General features: G+C 47.0%; 1 protein-coding gene across 1 annotated transcript in view; it reads left to right on the top strand.

Moving 5' to 3' along the window:
• The first annotated feature begins 207 nt into the window (after positions 1-207).
• The window catches only part of LOC132394812 (uncharacterized), a 37705-nt gene continuing 12524 nt past the window's right edge, over positions 208-25388 (top strand). Inside the window, exons 1-8 of the mRNA XM_059971219.1 lie at positions 208-649; positions 1673-1768; positions 5201-5434; positions 11453-11475; positions 12439-12557; positions 13485-14007; positions 15237-15417; positions 24969-25106. Of these exons, the coding sequence (XP_059827202.1) occupies positions 248-649; positions 1673-1768; positions 5201-5434; positions 11453-11475; positions 12439-12557; positions 13485-14007; positions 15237-15417; positions 24969-25106 (1716 nt within the window). The 5' untranslated portion in view covers positions 208-247. The remainder of the gene's footprint in view (positions 650-1672; positions 1769-5200; positions 5435-11452; positions 11476-12438; positions 12558-13484; positions 14008-15236; positions 15418-24968; positions 25107-25388) is intronic.

The following is a 25388-nucleotide window of genomic DNA, read 5'->3' as shown; positions in this document are numbered from 1 at the left end:
ACGACCACAGAATCTCCTGTCTGTACCCCTGACTATCGAGTCCCCGATCACTACCACTCTCTTTTTCCCCCTTCCATTCTGCACTGCAGAACCAGACTCAGTATCAGCGATCCGCTTTGACAAAATAAACCAATAGCAATTCCACGTCTGCAGCCTCTCAGAGGTCACACGGGGTCAAAAACAGGAAGTCGAACTCTTCCGCCCAGACTTGAAACGGGAAGTTCCGAGTAGGGGAGAGAGGACCGAGATGGCTTCTGCAGACTTCGTCGAGGAATTAACGTGTTCCGTTTGTCTGGAGGTGTTCACCGAGCCGGTCTCCCTGGAGTGCGGACATAATTTTTGCAGAGCGTGCATCTCTGAAGTTTGGGAGAAAGTTTCGGGGGATGTCTCCTGCCCCCAGTGCCGGCAGGTTTTCGTCCAGAGGTACACCAGGCCCGCTTATATCCTGAGCAACATCGCAGAGCAGGTCAGGCAGCTGAGGGTGGGGACGGCCGAGCGGACGGAGGAGTTTGTCTGCCGGGAGCACAACGAGAAGCTGAAACTGTTCTGCCTGGTGGAGCAGGAGATGATCTGCCTGGTGTGTGGCCTGTCGGCGCAGCACAAGATGCACAATGTCATCCCGATAAAGGAGGCAGCCCAGGCGCTCAAGGTGCGAGATCACCCGCCTGCCCTCCCTACCGTGCGGACGGGGAGAGGGGCGGGTGGGTAAGTACAGGGAAACGGAGAAGAGAAACTTTGAGAGGGTGGAGAGCGCAGTGAGAGGGCGATGAAGGTCGGGGAGGAAGGAAAACGATAGGCACAGAGCAGGTGTTAAGGGAATGGCCCGTTAGGAAACAGGACGTTGCCAGGTGTAACAGAGTTGGACTAACAACGTTGGTGGGTGGGTGAGAGAAGTGTTTGAGAACGAAGGAAAAGACGTTTTGAACGTGAAGAAAATCAGAGAATATGACAAAAGAAAGGGAATGAAGAGAAGGCCAAGGGCGAATGAAGGAATAGGGAGTGGCGGGAAGAGGAGTGTAGATGAGGGATGTCTGACAGCTGAGAGGCTGGAGGGAGGGGAGATGGGTTCTCATCCCGGCCATGCTCTCTGGCTGCTGCCATTGGGAAGGAGGTACAAGAGGTACGACCTGTCACCGGGTCAGGCAGGCTCCTGAACCAGCGTGGATAACCTCAGTCACCTCAACATGAACTGATTCCACATCCAACGGACTCGTGGGTTTTCATAAATTCTGTTTTTACCTTTATTTTCCTGTACATATGACAATGTAGAAACACGTTGAGAAATTTACTTTGAGCTTCCTGGGGCAGAATTGGGAGGTGTGGAGGGGAGAAGTCGAGGTGAGGCAGCGGTAGAAAGAAGACAAATAGAATCAGATTGGAGACGATCGGACGGGGGGGAGGGGAGAATGGGAAAATACAGCATGATTGAGGGGGGAACGGCAGAGTGGGGTATGGACAATATTGAGTGAGTGAGAGAGAGGGACTGGGAGATGGAGGGTGAAGGGGAAGTGAACATGACTGGTGGGAAGGTTTGAAAGAATGTCTCTATTTCCCCCACAGGTTCAGGGATTACCCCCCCCCCCAGTCCTCTGCCCCCCCCACCCCCACTTCAAGGTCAGCAGCTTCGGAAGGTTCCTTTCTCAGATTTTCTTTTGCATCTTCTGACTTTCAGGAAAAGTTGGAAGAGTCACTGAAGTTTCTAAAAGAGCAAATGAACCAGAGTGTTTGGAATAAGCAGGAAGGGGAGGCTGCGATCCGGCGGCTGAAGGTAAGGAATCATTTGGTGTTTGTGGATGGTTTCCTGGGCTGTGTGTTCAGTTTCCTCCCACAGGCCAGAGAGAAGATGCTTCAATTGGTAGTTTAATTGATAATCGTAAATTGTCTGCTGATTAGTCTAGGGTTAATCAGGGATTGCTGTGCGTCATGGCTCGAGGGACCTTTTGTATTTCAACAATTAAATAAAGAGACCGACAGTGACAGGCCCCCTCCAGCTTTACGATGCTGTCCCACAGCAGAATGCAAGCAGCTGACTGTAAATAATAACTACAATGAAAGGAATGTGTGGACTGTTCTTATCACCTGACCTTATCGTTTGACATGAGAAGACTGGGTTCTACATGTTGTGAAATGTCCAGTGTTACCTGGTCTCTGTCTCCATCCAAACATACCTTACTGCTCACCCAACTCCTGGGTACATTTTGGATATGCGAGAGACTATAGATACTGGAATCTGAAGCATCTGGGTATCCATTATTTTACATATAAACCACGTAACCTCTTTATCAGACTTCAGCCCGGGGTGGCAAACTTTTTGACTTGTGGGCCACAAAGGGTTCTAAAATTTGACAGGGGGGCCGGACCAGGAGCAGATGGACGGAGTGTTTTGATAATACACCTCATAAGAGAAAATAAAATATCATGGGATATGTAGAAAACATGTGCTTTAATTTCAATTGAAAATGGACAAATGCATTACAACAAAAATATCTGTCTTTGAAGTCCCATGGTATTTAGCTAATAACTTTTAAAACACTGAAAATTAAATGAATAAAATACAGCTTTTTTAATAGTAACAGTTATTATTTTAAAGCACTGAAAATGCTGTATCCTTCAAGATATTATCATCATCACTCTCCTCCTGACTGTCTTTATTTCAAAGACGGTAGGAGATGCAGGTCTACTTGTCCTGCTCCTTCTTATTCAATTGTCCCCTGTGCCAAAACTCAACAACGACCAGCACAAGGAGAGAACAGTGACAGCGCGCCAGTATGCGGAGCGCGTTATTTGATCTGGAGCGCATTTTTTATTTTGAGAACTTACGTGCACCTGCGCACTACTCATGTCCATCACTTAACAGAAATGACATGTAACATGTAAGGCTTATTGAAAAAAATATTTTCAAATGCATTTTTTACATAACACAACGAAGAAACTTATTTTTAATTTCAGTGGGAACAGTGTTGTTGGTCTCCCTTTTTAGCCAGCGCATCAAAGTCTGGATTTAGTTTTGTTGTGGCGATTCTCAGGATGGATCTGAGGTGTTGGTCAGTTAACTTGGATCTGTGGCTGGCTTTGTTGATGTTCATGACGCTGAACGCCTGTTCACACAAATAGGTCGAGCCGAACAAAGAGTAAAGCGCAAATGTGGAGTAATACGCTGCACCTCAACAAAGGTCAATGTGTAGTGGTGTGCTACATGCAGTGCTAAAATTACGACACGGAGTCAGTAACTGCAGTCGGAGAAAAAAACTTTATTCGAAATCCCCAGCCTCACTTTTAAGCCTCCCTCAACCTGCCCCCCCCCCACCCCGTCCCCGTGGCGCAGAGGCTCCAAAGCTCTGTGCTCGCAAATCCCCGCAGGCTATCTCCCTTAGCCGGAACGCTGGCTAATTGTGAGCCGGTTCGGATGTGCCAGGAAATGGGTCGCCACAAATGTATATGAAGTGCGTCATCTATTGGGAAAACGCCAGAATTGCGGGGAAAAAACGTTAACAAGGTTTATTAATATAATTTCATCAAGTTCTGCGGGCCGGATTAAAAAGCTTAACGGGCAGCATATGGCCCGCGGGCCGTAGTTTGCCCATGCCTGCTCCAGCCTGTTTCTTGCTCCCAGATATTGAGCTTTGTCTGTAATGAGCTCCTCCGGCCTGAGTGGGGAGCCGGAGGGCACTGTGCTCCGACGCTTACAAAGAGCAGCTGAATTGTGAATTGTTCTCTTGACGCGAGTTCTTAATCCCTGGTCAGTTTAATCCTCACAAATTGATTTTGACTGGCAAGGGCTTTCTGCGTTCTGTGATTATTTCAGTGGGTCAAGTTTTGAGAACATTTCGTCTCAGGGTGTCGCTCGGTTGAGCCACTGAAGTACTTTTGGAATTCCAATGTATTAACTCTGTGTTCAGTCTCTACATGGGACTCTGTCGTTCCTCCTGACCTGACTTCAGTCATTGCCAGCGCTCACCATGACAGATTGGTATGGATACCAGCTGAATCCCTTCATTATATCCTAGCCTGTAACCCACTCCTGGGTATCCATTATTCAAAATAAAAAACACCCTGAACCTGTTGATTAGATCCCACCTGCAACATAGTCCAGGGATCCACTATTCTATATATAGACCACCCTGAACCCATTGATTAGATCCCAGTCTGTAACTCACCCCTGGATATCCCAGTCATGATAAAGAGAGTCAACCTGAAACCTTGACTATTCTTTTGACTCTAAAGATGCTGACTGATCTGCCGTGTTCCTCCATCATTTTGAATGTGTCTCTCTAAGACATTGCTTTTATTGTCTGTATCCAACTCTTGTTAGTCCACCCTACCTGTAAGATCTCACACTTCCGAAGACCAAATTCCAATGCCACAGATTTCCCAACAGATCAATGTCTTCCTGTAGGCCATGACTTTTCTCCACAAGTATTTTCGTGTTACAGTGTCTGCAAACTTACAAATCATAGATCTTGTACACTTCAATCCAAAATGATCTGCAGAACAAAACAGCAGGAGTCCTGTACCATATAGCCTACTGTATAATATGGGACTACTTGATGATGTAGGAACATGTCATTGAATGTGCTATTAGGGACGTATTGATCTGCACGTGTGTGTTCAATTCACTCTCAGTCAGTAAAGAACCCTGTTTATCTTAGCTCTCGTCTCCATTTTTATTTATAGCTTTGTTGTGTAACCCGGTCACATACACAAGTCCCATCACAGGTTACAAATTTCTAATCACTGTTCAACACAATCTGCTTCCTATTACCAAGCTAAATTTATAGCTGCAATTTGCCACCTCACCCCAGATCCTATGGTCTAACCTCCCCAAACATCCTCCCATGTGGAACCTTGTCAAACACTACTGAAGTCCCAAAGGACAACTTGAACTGTCCTCATCACTGCATGTTGTTCTCTCTTCGATTCCAGAATGGGGATCAATCCCAGAGATCCAGTCGGATCCGTGGGATTGGATTCTAGTTGATTAATCTGTCTATCAATAATGTGAATGTTTACTATGACCCCACCCCCATCCCCTCAACAATTCCAATCAGCATCCATTTTTTACATTAAAAAATAAAGCATCCCTGACCCCAGTGTAAATAACCACTCCAAGCAGATCTGATTTCTTATTTAGAAAATGAAACATTCAACTTGATGATTTCGGTTTGGCCAGTGACTCTCTGCTAACTTCACTCTAACTCAGGACCAGGTGGATGGACAGAGCTGTGAGATCAGGGCTGAATTTGAGAAGATGCACCAGTTCCTGCGTGAGAAGCAACAGCAGATGGAAACAGAGCTGCGGAGAGAAGCGGACAAAATCCAGACACAACTGGAAAAGAATTTAAAGAGAACCGTCGACGAAATCTCTTCCCTTGAAGAAGTGATACAAGGTGTAAAAGTGCGATTGGGAATTCAAGATCCCCAAGGGCTCCTCAAGGTACAAGATGTGTCACATTCTTGTCTGGGAGATCCAAACTGTCTGATAAATATTTGTAAGTGAATTTAAATATGTTGGAAAAGAGGGTTAAAGCAGATTTCCTGAGGGCAGTCAGTTTAATAGAAATTCAGAAACATACAGAGACTGGGGTTTCCTGGCCCGAGGTTTGACCCCTGTGTGAATGCTGGAATGGACATGGTTCTCCGAGGTGTAGAAATCCCAGTGTAGCTGCTTGAAGCATCAGTAAGTAGGTGGTGTTGCCCTCAGAACCATGTGAGTGAGAATTGAGTTAGCGTAAACAAATATCATGGCGGGGGGGTTGGCATGGTAGCGTAGCGGTGAAAGTGACGTGATTACATCTCGGGGTGTCAGAGTTCAGAGTTGAATTCCAAGGTCCTCTGTAAGAAAGTTTGTAATCCTTCCCACGTGCATGTGGGTTTCCTCCCACAGTCCAAAAACATACCGGTTAGAAGGCGAGTTGGTAATTGCAAGTTCTGCTGTGTTTAAAGTTAGTGAGTAGCTGGGTGGGACGGCTCATTGGGCTGGAACAGCTTGTTCCACACTGTCTGTCCAGATAAGTAAGTGTGGAAATGGGGCCGGGAATGAGCTGTCCTGAATCACAATGACAACCCCACATTCCCCGTGTCTGCACAGGCACAAATGATGTCATTCCTCTCCAAATACTCTTTTCCCAAAACCGGTCCTCCCTACCTCTCCCTTGTGTTTTTGCCCATGGCTGCTTCTGACCGCCAATGCAGTCCCCAAACGCCCCCACCTTCCTCTCTCCTTATCTGATCTCCCTTCTCTTCCCCATCCTCCCCTGTCCCTTTCTCTCTGTGCTTCACTCTTCCCTAACACACCCTCCACTGCATCCCACTACCCTGCCTTTCATCCTGCCACATTTGCCTCCAGTTGCCCCATTCCAGACCCTCTCCGCTCTACACTCCCAGCCTACAGCAGACTTCGTGCTGGTTCCCATTCCCCAGTGTATAGCACCACTGCATTAGGACCATGAGAGGGAGAGAGCTGGAGCGAAGCATCACTGACAGAGACACTCCACCCTCCAGCATTTTGTGTGTAAAGGTTCCTGCTACATTTTAAAACCATAATACCATAAGACATGGGAGCAGAATTAGGCCATTCGACCCATCGAGTCTGTTCCACCACTCTGATCCTTCCTCTCAACCCCATTCTATTGCTTTCTTCCCGTAACATTTGACGCTCTGATTAATCAAGAACCTGTCGACCTCCGCTTTTAATATACCCCGTGACTTGGCCTGCACAGCCGTCTGTTCCAATGAATTCCACAGATTCACCACCCTCTGGCTGAAGAATTATTCCTCATCTTGGTTTGAAAGGGGGAAGGGGCCACAGTGGTTGACAAAGGAAGTCAGAGATTGTATAGCATTAAAGAAAAAGAAGTATGACAGGGCTAAGATGAGTGGGAATACAGATGATTGGGAAAGTTTTAAGGAACAGCAGATCTTAACTAAAAAAGCAATACGGAGAGAAAAAATCAGGTATGAGCTCAGTCTAGCCAGGAATATAAAAGGGGATAGCAAAAGCTTTTTTAGTTATGTGAAGAGAAAGGAGATAGTTAAGAACAATGTTGGCCCCTTAAAGAATGAATTGGGAGAAATTGTTATGGGAAACAGGGAAATGGCAGCAGAATTTAATGCGTACTTTAGATCTGTCTTCACCAGGGAGGACACAAGCAATCTCCCAGATGTATGGATGGGCCAGGGTCATAAGATATCAGAGGAATTGACATTAGGAAAGAAACTGTGATGAGTAGACTGGTAGGACTGAAGACTAATAAATCCCCGTGTCCAGATGGTCTGCATCCGAGGGTTCTAAAAGAGGTGGCTCAGGAAATTGCGGATGCATTGGTAATCATTTTCCAATGTTCCTTAGATTCAGGATCAGTTCCTGAAGATTGGAGATTGGAGAGTGGCTAATGTTATCCCACTTTTCAAGAAGGGAGGGAAGGAGAAAACGGAGAACTATCGCCCTGTTAGCCTAACGTCAGTCGTGGGCAAGATGCTTGAGTCCATTATTAAGGATGAAATAGTGGCACATCTTGATGGCAGAAATAGGATTAGGCCAAGCCAGCATGGATTTACCAAGGGCAAATCATGCTTGACTAATCTGTTGGAGTTTTTTGAGGGTGTAACAAGGATGTTAGACGAGGGTAAGCCAGTGGATGTTGTGTACCTAGATTTTCAGAAGACATTCGATAAGGTGCCACTTAGGAGATTGGTGAGTAAAATCAGAGCTCATGGCATTGGGGGCAGGGTTTCAACATGGATAGAAAACTGGTTGGCAGATAGAAAGCAAAGGGTAGCAGTGAATGGGTGTTTCTCGGACTGGCTGGAGGTGACTAGTGGGGTACCACGGGGCTCTGTATTGGGACCACAGCTCTTTACGATTTATGTCAACGATTTAGATGAGGGCATTGAAAACTATATCAGCAAGTTTGCTGACGATACTAAACTGGGTGGCAGTGTGACATGCGAAGAGGACGTTAGGAGAATACAGGGAGACTTGGATAGGCTGGGTGAGTGGGCAGATACTTGGCAGATGTCATTCAATGCGAATAAATGTGAAGTTATCCACTTTGGAAGCAGGAACAAGAGGGCAGAGTATTGTCTGAATGGTGTAGAGTTAGGTAAGGGAGAAATGCAAAGAGACCTAGGAGTCCTAGTTCACCAGTCAATGAAGGTGAATGAGCAAGTGCAACAGGCAGTGAAGAGGGCAAATGGAATGTTGGCCTTTGTTACAAGGGGAATTGAGTACAAGAGCAAGGATGTTATTTGCATTTGTACAGGGCCCTGGTGAGACCACACCTGGAATATTGTGTACAGTTTTGGTCTCCAGGTTTAAGGAAGGACATTCTGGCAATTGAGGAAGTGCAGCGTAGATTCGCTAGGTTGATTCCTGGGATGGTAGGGCTGTCTTACGCAGAGAGATTGGAGAGATTGGGCTCGTACACGCTGGAATTGAGGAGATTGAGAGGGGATCTGAATGAAACGTTTAAGATAATTAAAGGATTTGATAGGATTGAGGCAGGAAATATGTTCCAGATGTTGGGAGAGTCCAGTACCAGAGGGCATGGATTGAGAATAAGAGGTCAGTTATTTAAAACAGAGTTGAGGAAGAGCTTCTTCTCCCAGAGAGTTGTGGAGGTGTGGAATGCACTGCCTCGGAAGATGGTGGAGGCCAATTCTCTGGATGCTTTCAAGAAGGAGCTAGATAGATATCTGATGGATAGGGGAATCAAGGGATATGGGGACAAGGCAGGGACTGGGTATTGATAGTGAATGATCAGCCATGATCTCAGAATGGCGGTGCAGACTCGAGGGGCCGAATGGTCTACTTCTGCACCTATTGTCTATTGAAATGGAAGTCTCTCAATTCTGAGGCTGGGCCCTCAGGTGGTAAACTCCTGAACGACAGGGAACATCCTCTCCACATCCACTCTGTTGAAAGCTTTCAATATTCAATAGGTTTCACTGATATCCCCTCTCATTCTTCTAAACTCCGGAGGGTACAGGCCCAAACATTCAAACAATCCTCATATATTAACTCAAGCAACACACACAGAATGCTGGAGGAACTCAGCAGGCCAGGCAGCATCAATGGTAAAAATCAATGTTAGTGAGGGAGGCCGTGTAGGGGCAGGGGTAGCATGTTCCACTTGCAAGGGTAAGTGCCAGATCAGTGGTGAGGGATGAGAAGACAAGGGAGTCACATAGGGAGCAATCCCTGTGGAAAGAAGAAAGTGGTTGGGAGGGAAAGATGAGTTTGGTGGTGGGATCCCGTTGGAGGTGTCGGAGGTTTTGGAGAATTATGTGCTGGACATTGAGGCTGGTGAGGTGGTAGGTGAGGACAAGAGAAACCCTATCGCTGGTAGGGTGGCGGGAGGATAGGGTAAAAACAGAGGTGCGTGAAATTGATGGTGGAGCAAGGAAAGCCCCTTTCTTTGAAAAAGAAGGACATCTCCCTCGTTGTAGAGTGGAAAGCCTCATCCTGAGAGCAGATGCAGCATAGATGAAGGAATTGAGAGCAGCTGATGGCATTTTTACAGGTAACAGGGCAGGTAGAGGTTTGGTCCAGGTAGCTGTGAGAGTCAGTGGGTTTATAATAGACATCAGTAGATAAGCTGTCTCCAGAGATAGAGACAATGAGATCGAGAAAGGGGAAGGATGAGTCGGAAATGGACTAGGTAAATTTGAAGGAAAGGTGGAAGTTGGAGGCAAAGTTGATGAAGTTGATGAGCTCAGTGTGGGTGCAGGAAGCAGGACCAATACAGTCATCGATGTAGCGTAGGAAAAGTTGGGGAGTGATACCAGTGTAGGCTTGGAACACAGATTGTTCCACATAGAGGATTAGGGTTGAAGACAGGCGAAGGGGTCATCCGTGTGGGGTGGGGAGTCCTTGCCAAAGAAATAGGTTTGGAGACAGAGGCTGCAGAAGAAAAGCTCGACGTTGTGACGGGCGAGGAACTCACTGAGGTTCGGGCACAAGGGGACAAACGTGAGGCCCTTGCCGAGGACAGAATGCATGGGAGCTGGGATCGGAGGGGTATGGGGCTTGGTAGTGTCTGAGGAGAAGGGTGGTTTGGGGTGTTTCAGGGATGGTGGGGTGGGAGGAAGATGCAGTCTCTGAGGACCCAAGAGCGGGTGGTGAGACCTGAGAGAGACGGGATTGCGGAGTGGTAGTGGGGGAAGGGGAGACGGGGGTCCTGCGGCAGCGTGTGAACACCCGGCCTGGAGGTCATCACTGGAGTCGGAGATGGAGGTTGCGCAGTCGGCATTTCGGAGATGTCCGAGGTCACTGGAACCCGCACTGATGGCGGTGGAGTCCGGGTTTTGAATCTGCTCTGGTTCATTAGAGCCGTTGAGGTCGGTAGCCGAAATCGCGGTCTGGAGACGTCCGGGCCTGATGGCTTTGGAGATGCTTGGTTCTGTGGTCTGTGGATGGGCAATCTTCCAATCCCCTCGATAATAAGTATACAGTTTTGGCCGGGGGGGGCGGGGGAAAGAGGGTGACCATGAGGGGGAAGCTGCAGTGACCAAATCTCCGGCACTGAGTCTGTCTCTGTGGCTCAGAAGGGAAGTGGGGGGAAGAGGAGTGAAGTGGGGGATTCCATGATTAGAGGAGCAGACAGCAGGTTCTGCGGACATGAAAGAGACTCCCAGATGGTATGTTGCCCCCCAGGTGCTCAGGTCAGGGATGTGTCCAATCTGTTCCACAATATCCTAAAGGGAGAGGGTGACAGCTGGAGGTGGTGGTGCTTATTGGTGCAGACTGCGTAGGTAGGAAAAGAGAGGAGATTCTGAAGAGAGAATATAGAGATTTAGGCAGAAAGCTGAAAAGCTCCAGGGTAGAAATCTCTGAATTGCTGCCTGCACCATTTAGCATGCCCCAAGTGAGAGGTATCTTAAAAATGGATGCTGTCTGCTTGGTACATTGTCTTTTGAAGATGTCCTCAATGCAAGGGAAGGGAGTGCCCGTGATAGAGCTGCCTGAGTTTCTAACGTTCTGCAGTTTTTCTCTGATCCTAGAAGGTGGCCCTACCTCACAACAAAATTTAAACATAAATTGTACACAACCTTTATAAGGAAGAATATAATTAAAACGAAGTCCATTTTGGTGCAAGAGATCAAAGTGGTGACGGTGATTCTAAACTGATCCGGGTTTGGCTGATTGCTTCAGGAACTGAATGGTTGAAGGGAAGTAGCTGTTCAAACAGTTCAGTTCTTGAGGAGAAGAGAAGAGGGTTTTGGAGGATTTAGAGAAGTAACCTCAGAGTGAAGGGTCTGGCTGTGGAACAGTAGTTAAATTCAGCCCTCAAAAGCTAATTTGGGAAAAGATGGAACATGGAAAACAATCAAGTGTTTCTGAGCCTTTCCTCTGGGTGAGTGTTTAGCCTTCATACTCCAGCCCTCACTGTGATTCCTTCCAGAGATTTCAGCTACAGTTTCACTCAATTCTATTCTCTCTCTTTCCCCTCAGGATATTCAAGCCCTTTTGAAGAGGTGAGTAAATTTTAGCTGAAAATCTGACACCAGGTGCTGTTATGTCTGTGATGTATTTTGGCAATTGATTTATTATTGTTGCATTAAACTTTGTTTTAGATGTCTTCCATACAGATTATTTCCTTACAACAGAGTATTGAGATACAGTACTGTGCAAAAGTCTCAGGCAGCCTAGGTATACCTGATGGGAGCAAAGGATGTTGGGAATGGATAGTGTGGAGAGCCATGGGAGGGGAGCAGGACAGGGGGCAGAGAAGGAGTGCACAGGTGTAGACACACAGCCGTGAGACACAGAGCAAGGTCATTTGATTACAAACAAGTGGTTGACTGATCATTACAGAATGTCTCTCTGGTGCTTCCCAGTCCCTCCCTCTCCCTTCCCCTGTTACCAACAGGGATTCCCCTCTCCCTGCCCCCTTCCCAGTCGCAGTCCACAACAGAAACCCATATCAGATTCACATTTATCATCACTCACATAGCTGGTGAAATGTGTTTTCTCTTTTGCGGCAGCAGTGCAATGTGATACCCAAAGTTACTGTAGTATTGTGTAAAGTCTGAGGCACTCTAGCTTTGTAAATGTGCCAGAAGCTTATGCACAGTATTGTATTACAATGGAAAACACAACAAAATGCAGATTGAAGTGTCACAGTTACAGAGAGAGTGCAGTGCAGGCAGACCATAAGGTGTAAGGCCATGACATGGTAGATGGATGGAGAGGTTTTCAGTCCATTATATTATACATGGGTCAATAGTCTTATAACAGCAGGATAGAATCTCCCCCTGAGCCTGGAGGTGAGCTTTGATGATTTTGTACCTTCTATCTGAAGGGAGGGGTGGGGAGAAGAGAGAATGTCCGGGGTGGGTGGGGTTTTTGATGATGTTGCCTGCTTTGCTGAGGCAGTGAGAAGTGCAGACAGAGTCTTTGGTAATGTGTGTCACTGATTCCTGTCCCTGACTCTGTAGGTGTGAGTTGCCGGTTTCCCGTCCTGGAGTGGTGTCTGTCGATCTTCCTGAGGATGTGGCTGAAGGAAGGTTGAGGTATCTCAAAGTGTGGAAGGAAATGAGAGCCGTGGTTTCACCAGGTACCTTCCCCTTCTCTGTGATTCCCCTTCTCCCACTGCCCCACCTTCTCCCCTGGAATTCCTGATACTCCTAGGCTCCAGATCCACACTCTACACTTATCAGTCACCATCCCTCATCAAGCATGTGTTCAGACTGTGCAACATTTCTGCTACTAACACACAAACCTGACATAAACAATGTTCTGAAATGCTTTCTGACCCTCCACTACAGCCCCCACCTCCTGCCCCTTGTTGTCATAGAGTTCTACTGTACAGTCGGCCCTTCTGCCCACTCTGGCCATCTACTGTACACTAATCCCACGTGGCCACATTCAGCTCATATCCCTCTGTGCCTGGCCTATTCATGTTTGTCTAAATGCCCCTTAAACCTGGCAATTGTATCTGATCCCACCACTTCTGCCAGGAGAACATTCTGGATAGCAAGCACTCTCTGTGTAAAACATTTACCCCACAGATCACCTTTAAATCTCCTTCCCCTCCCCGTAAACCTCCACCCTCTTGTTTTTGATCACTCTCCCATGGGAAACGCTGCCTGTACCGATACATTTCTGTTTTGGATTCACGTCTCCAGCATCTGCAGTTTAAATAATAGAAGTCCACTCGGCCCTGGCCCCTCACAGGCTGCTGTGTCACTGGGAATGAACCTGTCATGGATCGTCCCGTTTAGCTTTTAAAAAGAGAACTGCAGCCACATAAAACATCATAGAATCCAGTCAGCTGGGCAGAGGAAGGGGATTGAACTACCTGTAACAAATACATCACTGTGACGTTGTACGGTGTTAAACAGGACGGACGGAGCAGTGGGGATTGAAATCTCCTCCAGGGGCTCCACACTTCCTGGGCTGAGGGAGGAGACGATGCTCATCACTGTCAGCTCAGATCCTGGCCGTTCCATCTGGTTTTCTTATCGTAACTGTTTTGTTTCAGTGCCAGAGCGGCTGACGCTGGACCCAGATACAGCTGCCAATCAGCTCGTCCTCTCTCAGGATCTGATGAGTGTGAAGTACACAGAGAGCGGACAAAATCTTCGGTATCACCCGAGAAGATTTGAGAAAATATTAAATGTTTTGAGTTCACAGGGTTTTACATCTGGGAGGCACTACTGGGAGGTGTATGTTGGATATAAGACTGAGTGGGTTGTGGGTGTCTGCAGAGAGTCTGTAAGCAGGGATAGAGATCACACCACCACACCAGCAGAGGGATACTGGGTCATTTATGTCTTTTCTAATTTAATTAAGATGGGAAATGTCATCTCTCCTCTGGAAATTAAACTCCGAAAACTGGGGGTTTACCTGGATTACGAGCGGGGCCAAGTGTCATTTTACAATGCTGACAACATGTGTCATCTCCTCACTTACACAGACAGTTTCACTGAGAAACTTCATCTCATCTTAAACCCATGTGATTGTGAGACAGGTGACAACTCTGAACCACTCACTCTGCTCACAACGTAACGCAGTGGGACACGTTCTCCGAGGTCTCAGATTTCTCTGGACCCACTGAGCAGATCTTACTGCATCGATTCTCTGAAATACAACCAGAAAAAGCCGGAGCACTCAGCAGTCGGGAAACATGGTTCATATTTCAGGTCCAGACCACCATGTGAGAACTGACTCTCTGCCATTGCTACTGACAGGTGAGGATGTTTATATTGACGTCTAATCTGTAGATTTGACTCAGTGTCTCCTTCTCAGCTCTGTCACACTCTCTCTCCTACCGACTGCAGTCCAGGTGCCCGTTGTTTTGGAATAAAGTGACGTGGACTGTTCTCTGGAATTGTGATATCTGCTCCTTGCAATCAGTGTAAAAATGTGCAGATATTTTCTATATAATAAACATTTCACCTTGAAAGTGAACTGATAATGTGTCTGTGCTGGTTACTTTGGGGAAACAGTGAATGGAATGGGAACAAAATGGGAGACGGAGGTTTGGGTTCTGCTCCGCAGGGAGGAATGGAACTGTTGCTTCTCAGTTTTTTGGGAGATTACAGCCCAGGTTTTGGCAGAGACATGTTCTTGATCATGTACTTCTCTTGGTGGATTGTGTGAAAGGCAGAGACTGATCCAATTAAACAGCTCTTTGAAGCCCAGAGGAGCCAAGGTGGAACTGAGAAAGTCGGTTGAACGGGGTTTGATGATAGACGTTGCCTTCTTGAGGCAGTACCGCGTGTAAATACGACCAGTGTTGGGGAGGGGAGTGTTAGTGATGCATTGGGCAGAGTCCACAGCTCTGCAGCTTCTTACATTCCTGAACGTTCGAATAGCTGTGTCAGACCGTAATGCAACCACAGGATACTTTCAACAGGACATTTGCAGATGTTTGTTAAAATGTTTGGTGACGGTCTGACCCTCCTAATAAAGTAAAGATACTGACTCACCTTCCTTGTGATTACATTCATTTGCTGAGCCTATGTTACTCAAGGAATTTGAAGTTGCTGACCCTCTCCACTACGATGTTCTCACTTGCTGTCTGTTTCCCCTGCAATGAGGATACTTTTCCATTATCACTTCTAGTGGATCATTTTCGCATCTTTCCTTGAGTGTTGGAGCTGTTCACTGTGTACAGATCAGAAGGTGGGTAATTGGACAATAGATGTTGAGGAAATACTCCCCAATTTCCATAATCAAAGGTTCCCTGTCCTTTGATTAGGACATAATCAAATGTCCTCTGATATTCCAGGCACCTGTTGAAAAACAGACATCCGACATCTCCACTGGACTTTCCACCACTCACCATAAACAGATGTCCTCTGATACTAGTCATTGCCGCCCCAGGGAAAAAGGACCGGGATGTTACTGTGCAGAAAACAGACAGCCTCTGGGCAGCAGGACCCTACAGAATGCAGTGTGGGTATGACCAGGTCTGGCAGTGGTAACAAGCAAATGTTTTGGCCAGGACACCAGGGTCAGTGTCGGAATTTCCTACAACATGGAGTTCAGTACTTGGAACCCACTCACAGTGCAGATAGGTCTCAGGCTAATAGATCAGAAATTTGTAGGTGATTCTGCGGAGAACTTTGCTGGAGTCCAGGCTTGAACTAATAACCTTCTTTCTGCGATATTGCCACTGATCAACCGGCCATATGCCGGGCATTCTCTCTTCTCGTAAGACATCGGAGCAGAGGGAGGTCATCTGACCCTTTGAACCTGCTCCACTATTCAATAAGATTAGGGCTGATCTGGCTGCAGATTCAGATCCACCCAAATACTTTTCCCCCCCATGATGATTAATTCTCCTGACATGCAATTATCAAATCTAACTGTCTAAAATGCATTTAATGAGGTTGGTCCCTACTGCTTCCCCAGGCAGACAATTGCACAGATTCACTCTCTCTTAAGTTTCTCCTCAAAATCCTGAATCCATCCCTCCCCCCACCTCTATCATACGGCTATATCCTATTTCTAGTCTCACCTACCTGTGAAAAAAACCTTCCTGCCTCTGTTAGAAACATAGAAAACCTACAGGCCATTTGGCCCACAATGCTGTGCCGAACATGTCCCTACTTTAGAACTTCCTAGGCTTACCCATAGCCCTTTATTTTTCTAAGCTCCATGTATCTACCCAGGAGTCTATTAAAAGACCCTATCATTTCCGCTTCAACCACCGCCAATGACAGCCCATTCCACGCACTCACCACTCTGCATAAAAAAATCTTACTCCTGACATCTCTCTACCTACTTCCAAGCATCATAACAATCGGGGCTCAAGCTAGCAATTTCAGCCCCAGGAAAAAGCCTCTGATTATTCACACAATCAATGCCTCTCATTATCTTGTACACCTCTATCAGGTCACCTCTCATCTTCCATCACTCCAAGGAAAAAAGGCTGAGTACACTCATAAGGTATGCTGCCCAATCCAGGCAACATCCTCGTAAATCTCCTCTGCACCCTTTCTATGGCTTCCACATCCTTCCTGTAGTGAGGTGACCAGAATTGAGCACTGTACTCCAAGTGGGGTCTGACCAGGGTCCTATATGGCTGCAACATTACCTCTTGGCTCTTAAACTCAATCCCATGATTGATGAAGGCCAATGCACCATATGCCTTCTTAACCACAGAGTCAACCTACAAAACAGCTTTGAGTGTCCTGTGGACTCTGACCACAAGATCCCTCTGATCCTCCACATTGCCAAGAGTCTCAGCATTAATGCTATATTCTGCCATCATATTTGACCTACCAAAATGAACCACCTCACACTTCACCCACAAAATGCTGCTGGAACACAGCAGGCCAGGCAGCATCTATAAGGAGAAGCGCTGTCGACGTTTTGGGCCGAGACCCCTCGTCAGTCCCGAAATGTCGACTGTGCTTCTCCCTATAGATGCTGCCTGGCCTGCTGTGTTCCACCAGCATTTTGTGGGTGTTGTTTGAATTTCCAGCATCTGCAGATTTCCTCCTGTTTGCACCTCATACTTATCTGGTTGAACTCCATCTGCCGCTTCTCAGCCCAGTTTTGCATCCTATCGATGTCTAGCTGTAACCTCTGACAGCCCTCCACACTGTCACGTACCCTGTGACCGGGTTAAGAACCAGCAGAAATGGAAAACACTTTGTAGTCAGGTACTACTAGTAACTAATAGTGTTTATTAGTCAACTAAGCAGTACAGCAATATAGATGCAAATATATATGAAACAGGTTAGCAATGATATATACAGAATTGTAGAAATAGGAACCAAAACCAGGCTCTTTCAGAGCTAGGGGTAAATGGATACAGTCTTACGATACGATGCAGAGTTCAGTTCAGTTCAGGTCGAGGTCGTCGTTTGAGTAATGTTGGAAAGAGAGAGATAGGGACGATGAGAATTGAAGCCATTGCCATCGATCTTCCTGTTGTGGTCACCGACTATGACCCTACCACGTACGACCATTCTTCAGTGGTAAAACTATCACCCAAGCATGGGAGGACACACAGACAGTTCCCCACCGGTCACACCTTCTCACACTGTGAGCCGCTGATCGATTCCCTGAATCGATCCTCCAAAACCCCACCTTCACGTGGGTGCACAAAGCTCGTTCAGTGTCCCGTGGTGTGTCTATCTGTGTCTTAGCAGACCAGCTTTTTGTCTCCATATGCTGGACACCGGCCCGTCAACTGGCTCCTCCCTGCTCTTCTGCAGGGAACTTAAAAAGCAGGCAAAAGTGACCTTGGAGAAAGGTAAATCATCGGCCGATTCTCTCTCCCTCTCCCCCTTCCTCTCTCCACAGGCAGTCTCATTCTCCTGACATTTTAAACATTGTCCACAGAAAATATGAATCCTACGGGTACATAAAACCCCCTTCCTGTTAAAAGAAATTTTTTACGGAGGGAAAATTTAAACTTAAGTGTACGTTACAGAATATAAAGCAATACATATGTGATTACAATTTAGCACATTACAGAAGCATATACAAATACTAATCTATATTTCACTTTTAAACTCAACATTCAGTCAATCTACCATGATATTGTCTTTATCTTTCACATGGTTTGTTACAAAAAAAAAAGTCAAATTCCCGCAAAACCAGATCCTCTTATTCAATGTGGTGTTTGGTCACCCATTGCCCCTTTTCCACTTAACCCTCACGTGATCAGCGTGCCGACCAGCTTGGATAAGGCCTTCACAGACTCCCTCAGAATCCACATGTGGATTACAACCAACAGTAGCACTGAGTAGTAGCAGTATCACCGAGGTACCATCTTCAAGTGGTAAAACTACCAACCCAGGACGGGATTATCACACACAGGTCGTTTCCAAACACACAACTGTGATGGCCACTTATCCAGTTCCACCACTGAAGAACAGTCACCTTTGTTTGTGGTCACATTCGGTGACTTTAAAGGAGGAGAAGAGGGGAGAAGGTTTGAAACAGAAGAAACCCAGTGACAAAGGGGTCACTGTTTGGACTCTCTCCCCTGTAGCCCGCAAGGGTGAGCTTGAGTTCCATTCGAATACGAGGGTATGTTGCATCTGGAATTTTCCTGTTACTGGCGATTTCCTTCCATGCCGCCCGCTCTGACGGACGGGGAAATCGCATATGAGGCAAGTTCCAGCAATGCCTTCTGCCCGGCGAGTTTTTCAAAAAAGAGATCACCAGCTCTTAACCCAGCACAGATGGAGAGCATGCAAGGGCGCCGGCTGGATTCGAACTCAGAACCTCCAGCGCTGATGCCACTACACCGCCAGCCGGCGAATACGAGGGTGTGACTGTCATGTAGCTAATCCACAGGAGTGGGTTCTCTGGTGAGGGGGAACCTTTGTGATCACCACTTGTGTGTTACCCTTGTTTGGGTGAGGTATTTCACTGAAGAAAGGCACCCCCGTGGCAAATCACTGTAGGAGTTACTTCGAATGTCGTGGAACATACTCTCAGCGTCTGTCTCTTGCCCTTCCCTCTGTTACGCACTTATCTGTCTCCCCAGCCCCCGGAGCGACTACCTGCCTATAGCTCCTCTCTATCACCTCCTCCCTGTCCAGACGAAGGTCATCGAGCCGCATCTCCAGTTCCCTAACACGGTCCCTCAGGAGCTGCAGCTCGGCGCACCTGGTGCGGATGTGGTCGTCCGGGAGGCTGGGAGTCTCCAGATCACCGAGCACAGAAAACCGGCCTCACACACATACTTTCTGTCTGTATTCGACACAGATAACCTACCTTGCCTCGACCTGTTATCGCCGAAGCCTTCCTACTCTGTCTCCCTCTCCTCTTTCGCCCGCTTCTCCGAGGCCCACTGTATAAATCTGTCTTCTTTTTAAACTCGTTTCACTGTTCTCATTGGCTGAGCTGCAAGCGCTTGCGCAGTCGTGCCCCGATCAAACCGCTGAATAACCACTGAAGAAATTATATATGCGTTTCATAATATTATGTTTTTATAAGTTATCCGCCATTCCAGCGAGTTCCACAGGGCTCCTCCCTCCCATGGGTCAGAAGGTACAAAAGCCTGAAAGCACCTCCAGCCAGGATCACGGACAGCTTCTCTGCCATGGTTATGGCCATGGGCAGCCTCTGGGCAGACAGACCCCACAGAATGCAGTGTGGGTATGACCAGGTCTGACGGTAGTAATAAGTAAAAGTCGGCCAGAACACCAGGGTCAGTGTCGGAATTCCCTACAACATGGAGTTCAGTACTTGGTACCCACTCCCAATGCAGGTCTGAGATTAATGAAGCAGAAGTTTGTAGGTGATAACTCTGTAAATCACTATCTACCCCGTTAGGACCTCGCATCTTATCATTTGCCCGCATGCACTTTCTCTGTAAATGTTAACTTTGTAACTTTAATCTGTATTCTGTTATTGTTCTGCCTCGAAACACGGTGTAATATTTGATGTGTCTGAAGGGTGTGCAGGGCTCTGTGTCCTTTCTCTGGGTCTCAGTACCTGTGTCAATATCAATTCCACGTGTGCAGCCTTCTCAGGGTCAAAACACTCGGTGCAATACCGCCACCTGGTGTCCGTGCGGAATATAACCAACCAAGACCCCGGCAGCGCACACAAAATGCTGGAGGAACTCAGCGGGCCAGACAGCATCTATGGAAAAGAGCAAAGAGACGACGTTTCCAGCCGTGACCTTTCACGAGGACACAAAGTCTGTCACGGCAGAATCAAAATAATAAATCAGCCGAGGAATTCAAGAGAAACAGCCTTACCCAGAGACCGGAGGGTGTCTTTACATGGAGGGTGCAAGCCAAACCTGCTGATACCAATATTGTGGATTAAGAACAAGTGTAGCCCATTTGTCCTCTCAGTCCTTAATTTCTGTATTCACATGTGTCGAGAACAAAGAAGCGGGCAGGAAAGATAATTCTGGACACCGCCCACCATACAAACACCGTTAACACCATGTAAAAAGTTCCCCCCCCCCCCGTACATTTAATCTGATCAACCATTCTAGTGAGCCGCCATGCCTCCTCTATTACCCCCGTTACTGCACTGCAGAATAAAGACTTTGAAGCACTTTATATCATCCTACTTACGTTGTAAATTCAAGCTGGAATTTATGCATTTAACGCACATTTTATTTTGTATACTTATTTATCTTCTAACTTTACTGTTTATATCATTCTATATTATTATTGTATGTTGCTGTTTCCTGTTTCATGTCATATCCTGACCAACACACCACAGCAAATTCCTAATACATGTAAATGAATAAAGTTGCTCCTTGATCAACAGGGTCGTAGCTGATCGGCTGAATTTTCTTGCTATGCACACATCAGTCTAAATGTGTCTAAAATATTTATACAATGAGGTAGCCCCTACTGTTTCCAAGGACAGAGGATTCCACAGACTCAACACTCTCTGGCTTTACAGGGCACTGGTGAGGCCTCACCTTGAGTATTGTGAACAGTTTTTGGTCCCTCATGTTAGAAAAGCTCTGCTGGCTTTGGAGAGGGTCCAGAGGAAGTTCTCAAGGATGATTCCAGGAATAAACGGGCTATCATACGAAGAAAATTTGATGGTTCTGGGTCTGTACTCGCTGTAATTCAGAAGGGTGAGGGGGGATCTCATTGAAACCTTTCGAGTGTTGAAAGGTCTACACAGAGTAGATGTGGAAAGGATGTTTTCCATGATGGGGAGTCTAGGACAAGAGCGCACAGCCTCAGGATAGAGGGGTGGGTGCCCTTTTAAAACAGAAATGCGGAGAAATTTCTTTAGCCAATGGGTGCTGAATTAGTGCAATTCCTTGCCACGGGCATCTGTGGAGGCCAGGTCGTCGGGTGTATCTAAGGCAGAGATTGATAGATTCCTGATTGGACAAATAGCTCTACTTTCAACAGGACATTTGTAGAAGTTTGTTAAAATGTTTGGCAACAATCTGACCCTCCTATTGAAGTAAAGACACTGACATGCCTCCCTTGTGATTGTATTTATGTGCTGAGCCGAGAATAATTCATCTCATACGTTAACACACAGGAATTTGAAGTTGCAGACCGTCTCCACCAAGAGGGATTTCTCCCTTGTTATTGATCTCCCCCCAATGAAGACATCTTTCCAGTATCACTTTTCCAGATAGTTTTCTCTTTCACATTTGAATTATTCACCACCACCCCCCCTTCCCCTGACTCACTGCACCCAAAGATTTCCCAATAACTGTTATGCAGTCTGTGTTTCTAATACCCTCACCAGGCTGCCTTACCCCTCCACAGTACAGGTATCTTTCCCAATGTACCTACAGTGGTGGAGCTGAGGGTGGGGAGTGTTTACTGTGTACAGATCAGAAGGTTGGCAATTGGACAATGGATGTCGGGAAGATACTCGCCAATTCCCAGTGTCTCCAGAATTCCGAATCCCAGTATGAAATATCTCCAGATGTCAGTGGATGCATGGAAAAGGTAATGAACATTCCATTACACTGACAATACTCCTGAGGTGTTTAGCCTATTAAACAGGTAGTGTAGGGTCTGAGACTTCTAAAGGTGAGATTAAAACTGCAGAGATCAATGTCTTCTTACCTCAACCACCACCACAGACACTCCTTGTCTCTGATACCCCTGCCAAGACCCCTCCTGTGTCTCATCTACTCAGTGACAACACCTGCAAAAAACAACATCTGGCTCCAGAGTTACGGGACGACGATGTCCACAACAACAGTGTTGTCATCTCCACTCTCACCAATCTACACTGCCCCCTAGATTGGAAGTGCTTCACCAAACTCTTGTTTTCAAATCCCTCCCACAACATCACCCCCTCACTATCTTGTAATTTCCTCCAGTCCAACGACTCACCGATACCTTCAGACACCCACACTCTAAGCTCTGGGTTTCCTTCCCACAGTTTCTATGCTTCCAACCTCCCGTTCCTCCTACAACAGGAGAACCTCAATCCCAGACTCCAATGGATATTTCTTTCTCAGCTGGTCAGTTATGGGGTACGTAACACTCAGTACATGTGGCAATAAGAAACCAACAACAATTCCATGTCTGCAGACTTCTCTCTGGTCCCAGAGGGTCAAAACAGGAATTGCAACCCTGTCACCTGGTGTCTGTACGGAATATGACCACAGCAAGACTGTCACCACAAACTCCAAACAGTAAGCCGACAGTCAGTCGGCCGAGGAATTCAGGAGAAACTGCTTTACCCCAAGATGGGGTTATCTTTACACGGATGGCCCCGGGCAAACCTGCTGAGAGCCTAATTGTGGATGAAGAACAGGTTCAGACGATTTGTCCACTCAGTCCTGTACTGCCATATTTGCATGTGGACAGGAAAATCTGTAAAACTCCATAGGGCTATTAAGACAAAATTTCATGCCATGTAAAAAATGTTTCTCTCGTTACACAGTTAATCTGACCAACCAGTCCGGTGAGCCTCCACGCCGCCTCCGTCTATTATCCCTGTCACCGCACTGAAAGGACTTCCAAACACTTCCTTATCGTCCTGTTCACGGTGCAAATACAAGCTGGCATTTATGTATTTACGCACATTTTACTTCTATATTCATATTTCACCTCTGACTTTACTGTTTACCTCAGTGCACATTACTGTTGAATGTTGCTGTTTTCTGTTTCATGACACGTCCTGATCAGCACACCTCAGCAAATTCCCAAAACATGGAAATGTAGCTGGTGAATAAAGCTATTCCTCGATCAACAAAGTCCCAGCTGATCAGTTCACCTCTGCAGTCCCACCTGATCATGGCAACATTTTGCCTCCCTCATAACTGTTTTGAAGATTCCTCTTCTATGACCTTTGAGGAAGAGTTCCCGAGATCTTTGACCTTCTATGAGTGAGCTCCACCTCCCCCTACCTGCCTTTTCCCCATCACCCCAATTCCCTTCCTATGCAAATACAATATCTTAAATATGTAGTTAGTGAGGCAGCCTCTACTGGTTCCCTGGTCAAAAAATTTCACAGATTCACCACTTAAAGATAGAGGGAGTCAAGGGATATGGGGGGAAGGCAGGAATGGTGTACTGATTGTGGATGATCAGCCATGATCACATTGAATGGCAGTGCCTACTCCTGCACCTCAATGGTGAGTGACGATGAACCAACAGAGTGCCACGTGAGTGGCTGGAAGTGTGGAAATGTATAGCACATAGTGGAAACGTCTGTAAAGTGTCATCGAATGATTTATTGTAAATAATTTTATTTTTGAACATATCTTGTTAATAAAAACATCTGCTTCGGTCAGGCAGCACATTGAGATGTCCGTGAGGGATACGTACAACACGCCGGAGGAACTCAGCAGGTCAGGCAGCACATTGAGATGTCCGTGAGGGATACGTACAACATGCTGGAGGAACTCAGCAGGTCAGGCAGCACATTGAGATGTCCGTGAGGGATACGTACAACATGCTGGAGGAACTCAGCAGGTCAGGCAGCACATTGAGATGTCCGTGAGGGATACGTACAACACGCCGGAGGAACTCAGCAGGTCGGGCAGCATCCGTGGACACGAACAGTCAGCGTTTCGGGCCGAGACCCTTCGTCAGGACTGAAGAGGGAGGGGGCAGGGGCGCTATAAAGAAGGTGGGGGGAGGGTGGGAAGGAGAAGGGTGGCAGGTGAACGACCAGTAAGGGGAAAGGTCAAGGGGTGGGGGAGGGGAAGCAGGGATGAAACTGGGATGGGGAAGGGAGAGGGAGGGAATTACCGGAAGTTGGAGAATTCAATGTTCATGCCAAGGGGCTGGAGACGACCCAGACGGTATATGAGGTGAAGCTGCCGACTGGATGAAACTGGGATGGGGAAGGGAGAGGGAGGGAATTACTGGAAGTTGGAGAATTCAATGTTCATGCCAAGGGGCAGGAGACGACCCAGACGGTATATGAGGTGAAGCTGCCGACTGGATGAAACTGGGATGGGGAAGGGAGAGGGAGGGAATTACTGGAAGTTGGAGAATTCAATGTTCATGCCAAGGGGCAGGAGACGACCCAGACGGTATATGAGGTGAAGCTGCCGACTGGATGAAACTGGGATGGGGAAGGGAGAGGGAGGGAATTACTGGAAGTTGGAGAATTCAATGTTCATGCCAAGGGGCAGGAGACGACCCAGACGGTATATGAGGTGAAGCTGTCGACCGGCACATTCCAGGCCGCAGGGGAACGTGCTAAGGGACGCACTGACACTCGGTGTAGCCACCGCAAGGGCCCGGTGGGACAGGAACACGGTGTAGGGGTCTCCTGATACTGGAGAGGGAGGGGCAGGCGGGGGAGAGGAAGCCCCTTAATTATCGTGGTAGTACACCGTCCCGGAGAGCCACAGGAGCGGCCGCAGGGCTGTTGGTGCGTCTGAATGTAAATCATATCATTCATAGACATCAGTTTAGAACGTATTGACAGTAAATGTGACAAATGAAAGGTCATCGCAGGGTTCAATCTTGTAAATATTTTTATCACGAATACAGTTTATTTAGTTAAAATATGATTCTATAAATAATAAAAAAGAAAAATGTGCTGCTATAAGATCTTCTCTCATGCTTCTGAATTTCAGCATGGTGTCGGGAACTCCTCGCCCTCATCAGCAGACGGTACAAAGACTGAAAGCATGTACCGCCAGGCTTCAGGACAGCTTCTCTGCCGCAGTGAAAAGATCAATAACGGGCTCGCAGCTATGAGAAGATTCACGATAGTTTAATGTTATTTCCAGTACACAGATGTAAAGGGGAACAAGATAATTGTTACTCTGGACCTGATCCATCACTGAAAAATAGTGGTGATGGGGGAGGGGCAGATATGGGTAAATGGGTGGAGATGTTGATCAGTTTACCTGCTTAGGGAAAGTAACTGTTTTTGAGCCTGGTGCCCCTGGCGTGGATGCTACGCAGCCCCCCCCCCCCCTTTCATGGGAGAGGGACAAATTGGGTCGGATCCTTCACGATAATTCCGGCCCCTTTCTGTATGTACGTCCTTG

The sequence above is a fragment of the Hypanus sabinus genome, chromosome 5 (genome assembly GCF_030144855.1).
Source record: "Hypanus sabinus isolate sHypSab1 chromosome 5, sHypSab1.hap1, whole genome shotgun sequence".
Lineage (NCBI taxonomy): Eukaryota > Metazoa > Chordata > Chondrichthyes > Myliobatiformes > Dasyatidae > Hypanus > Hypanus sabinus.
The sequence above is the reverse complement of the archived record's forward strand: the minus strand, read 5'-3'. Positions and strand labels throughout refer to the sequence as shown.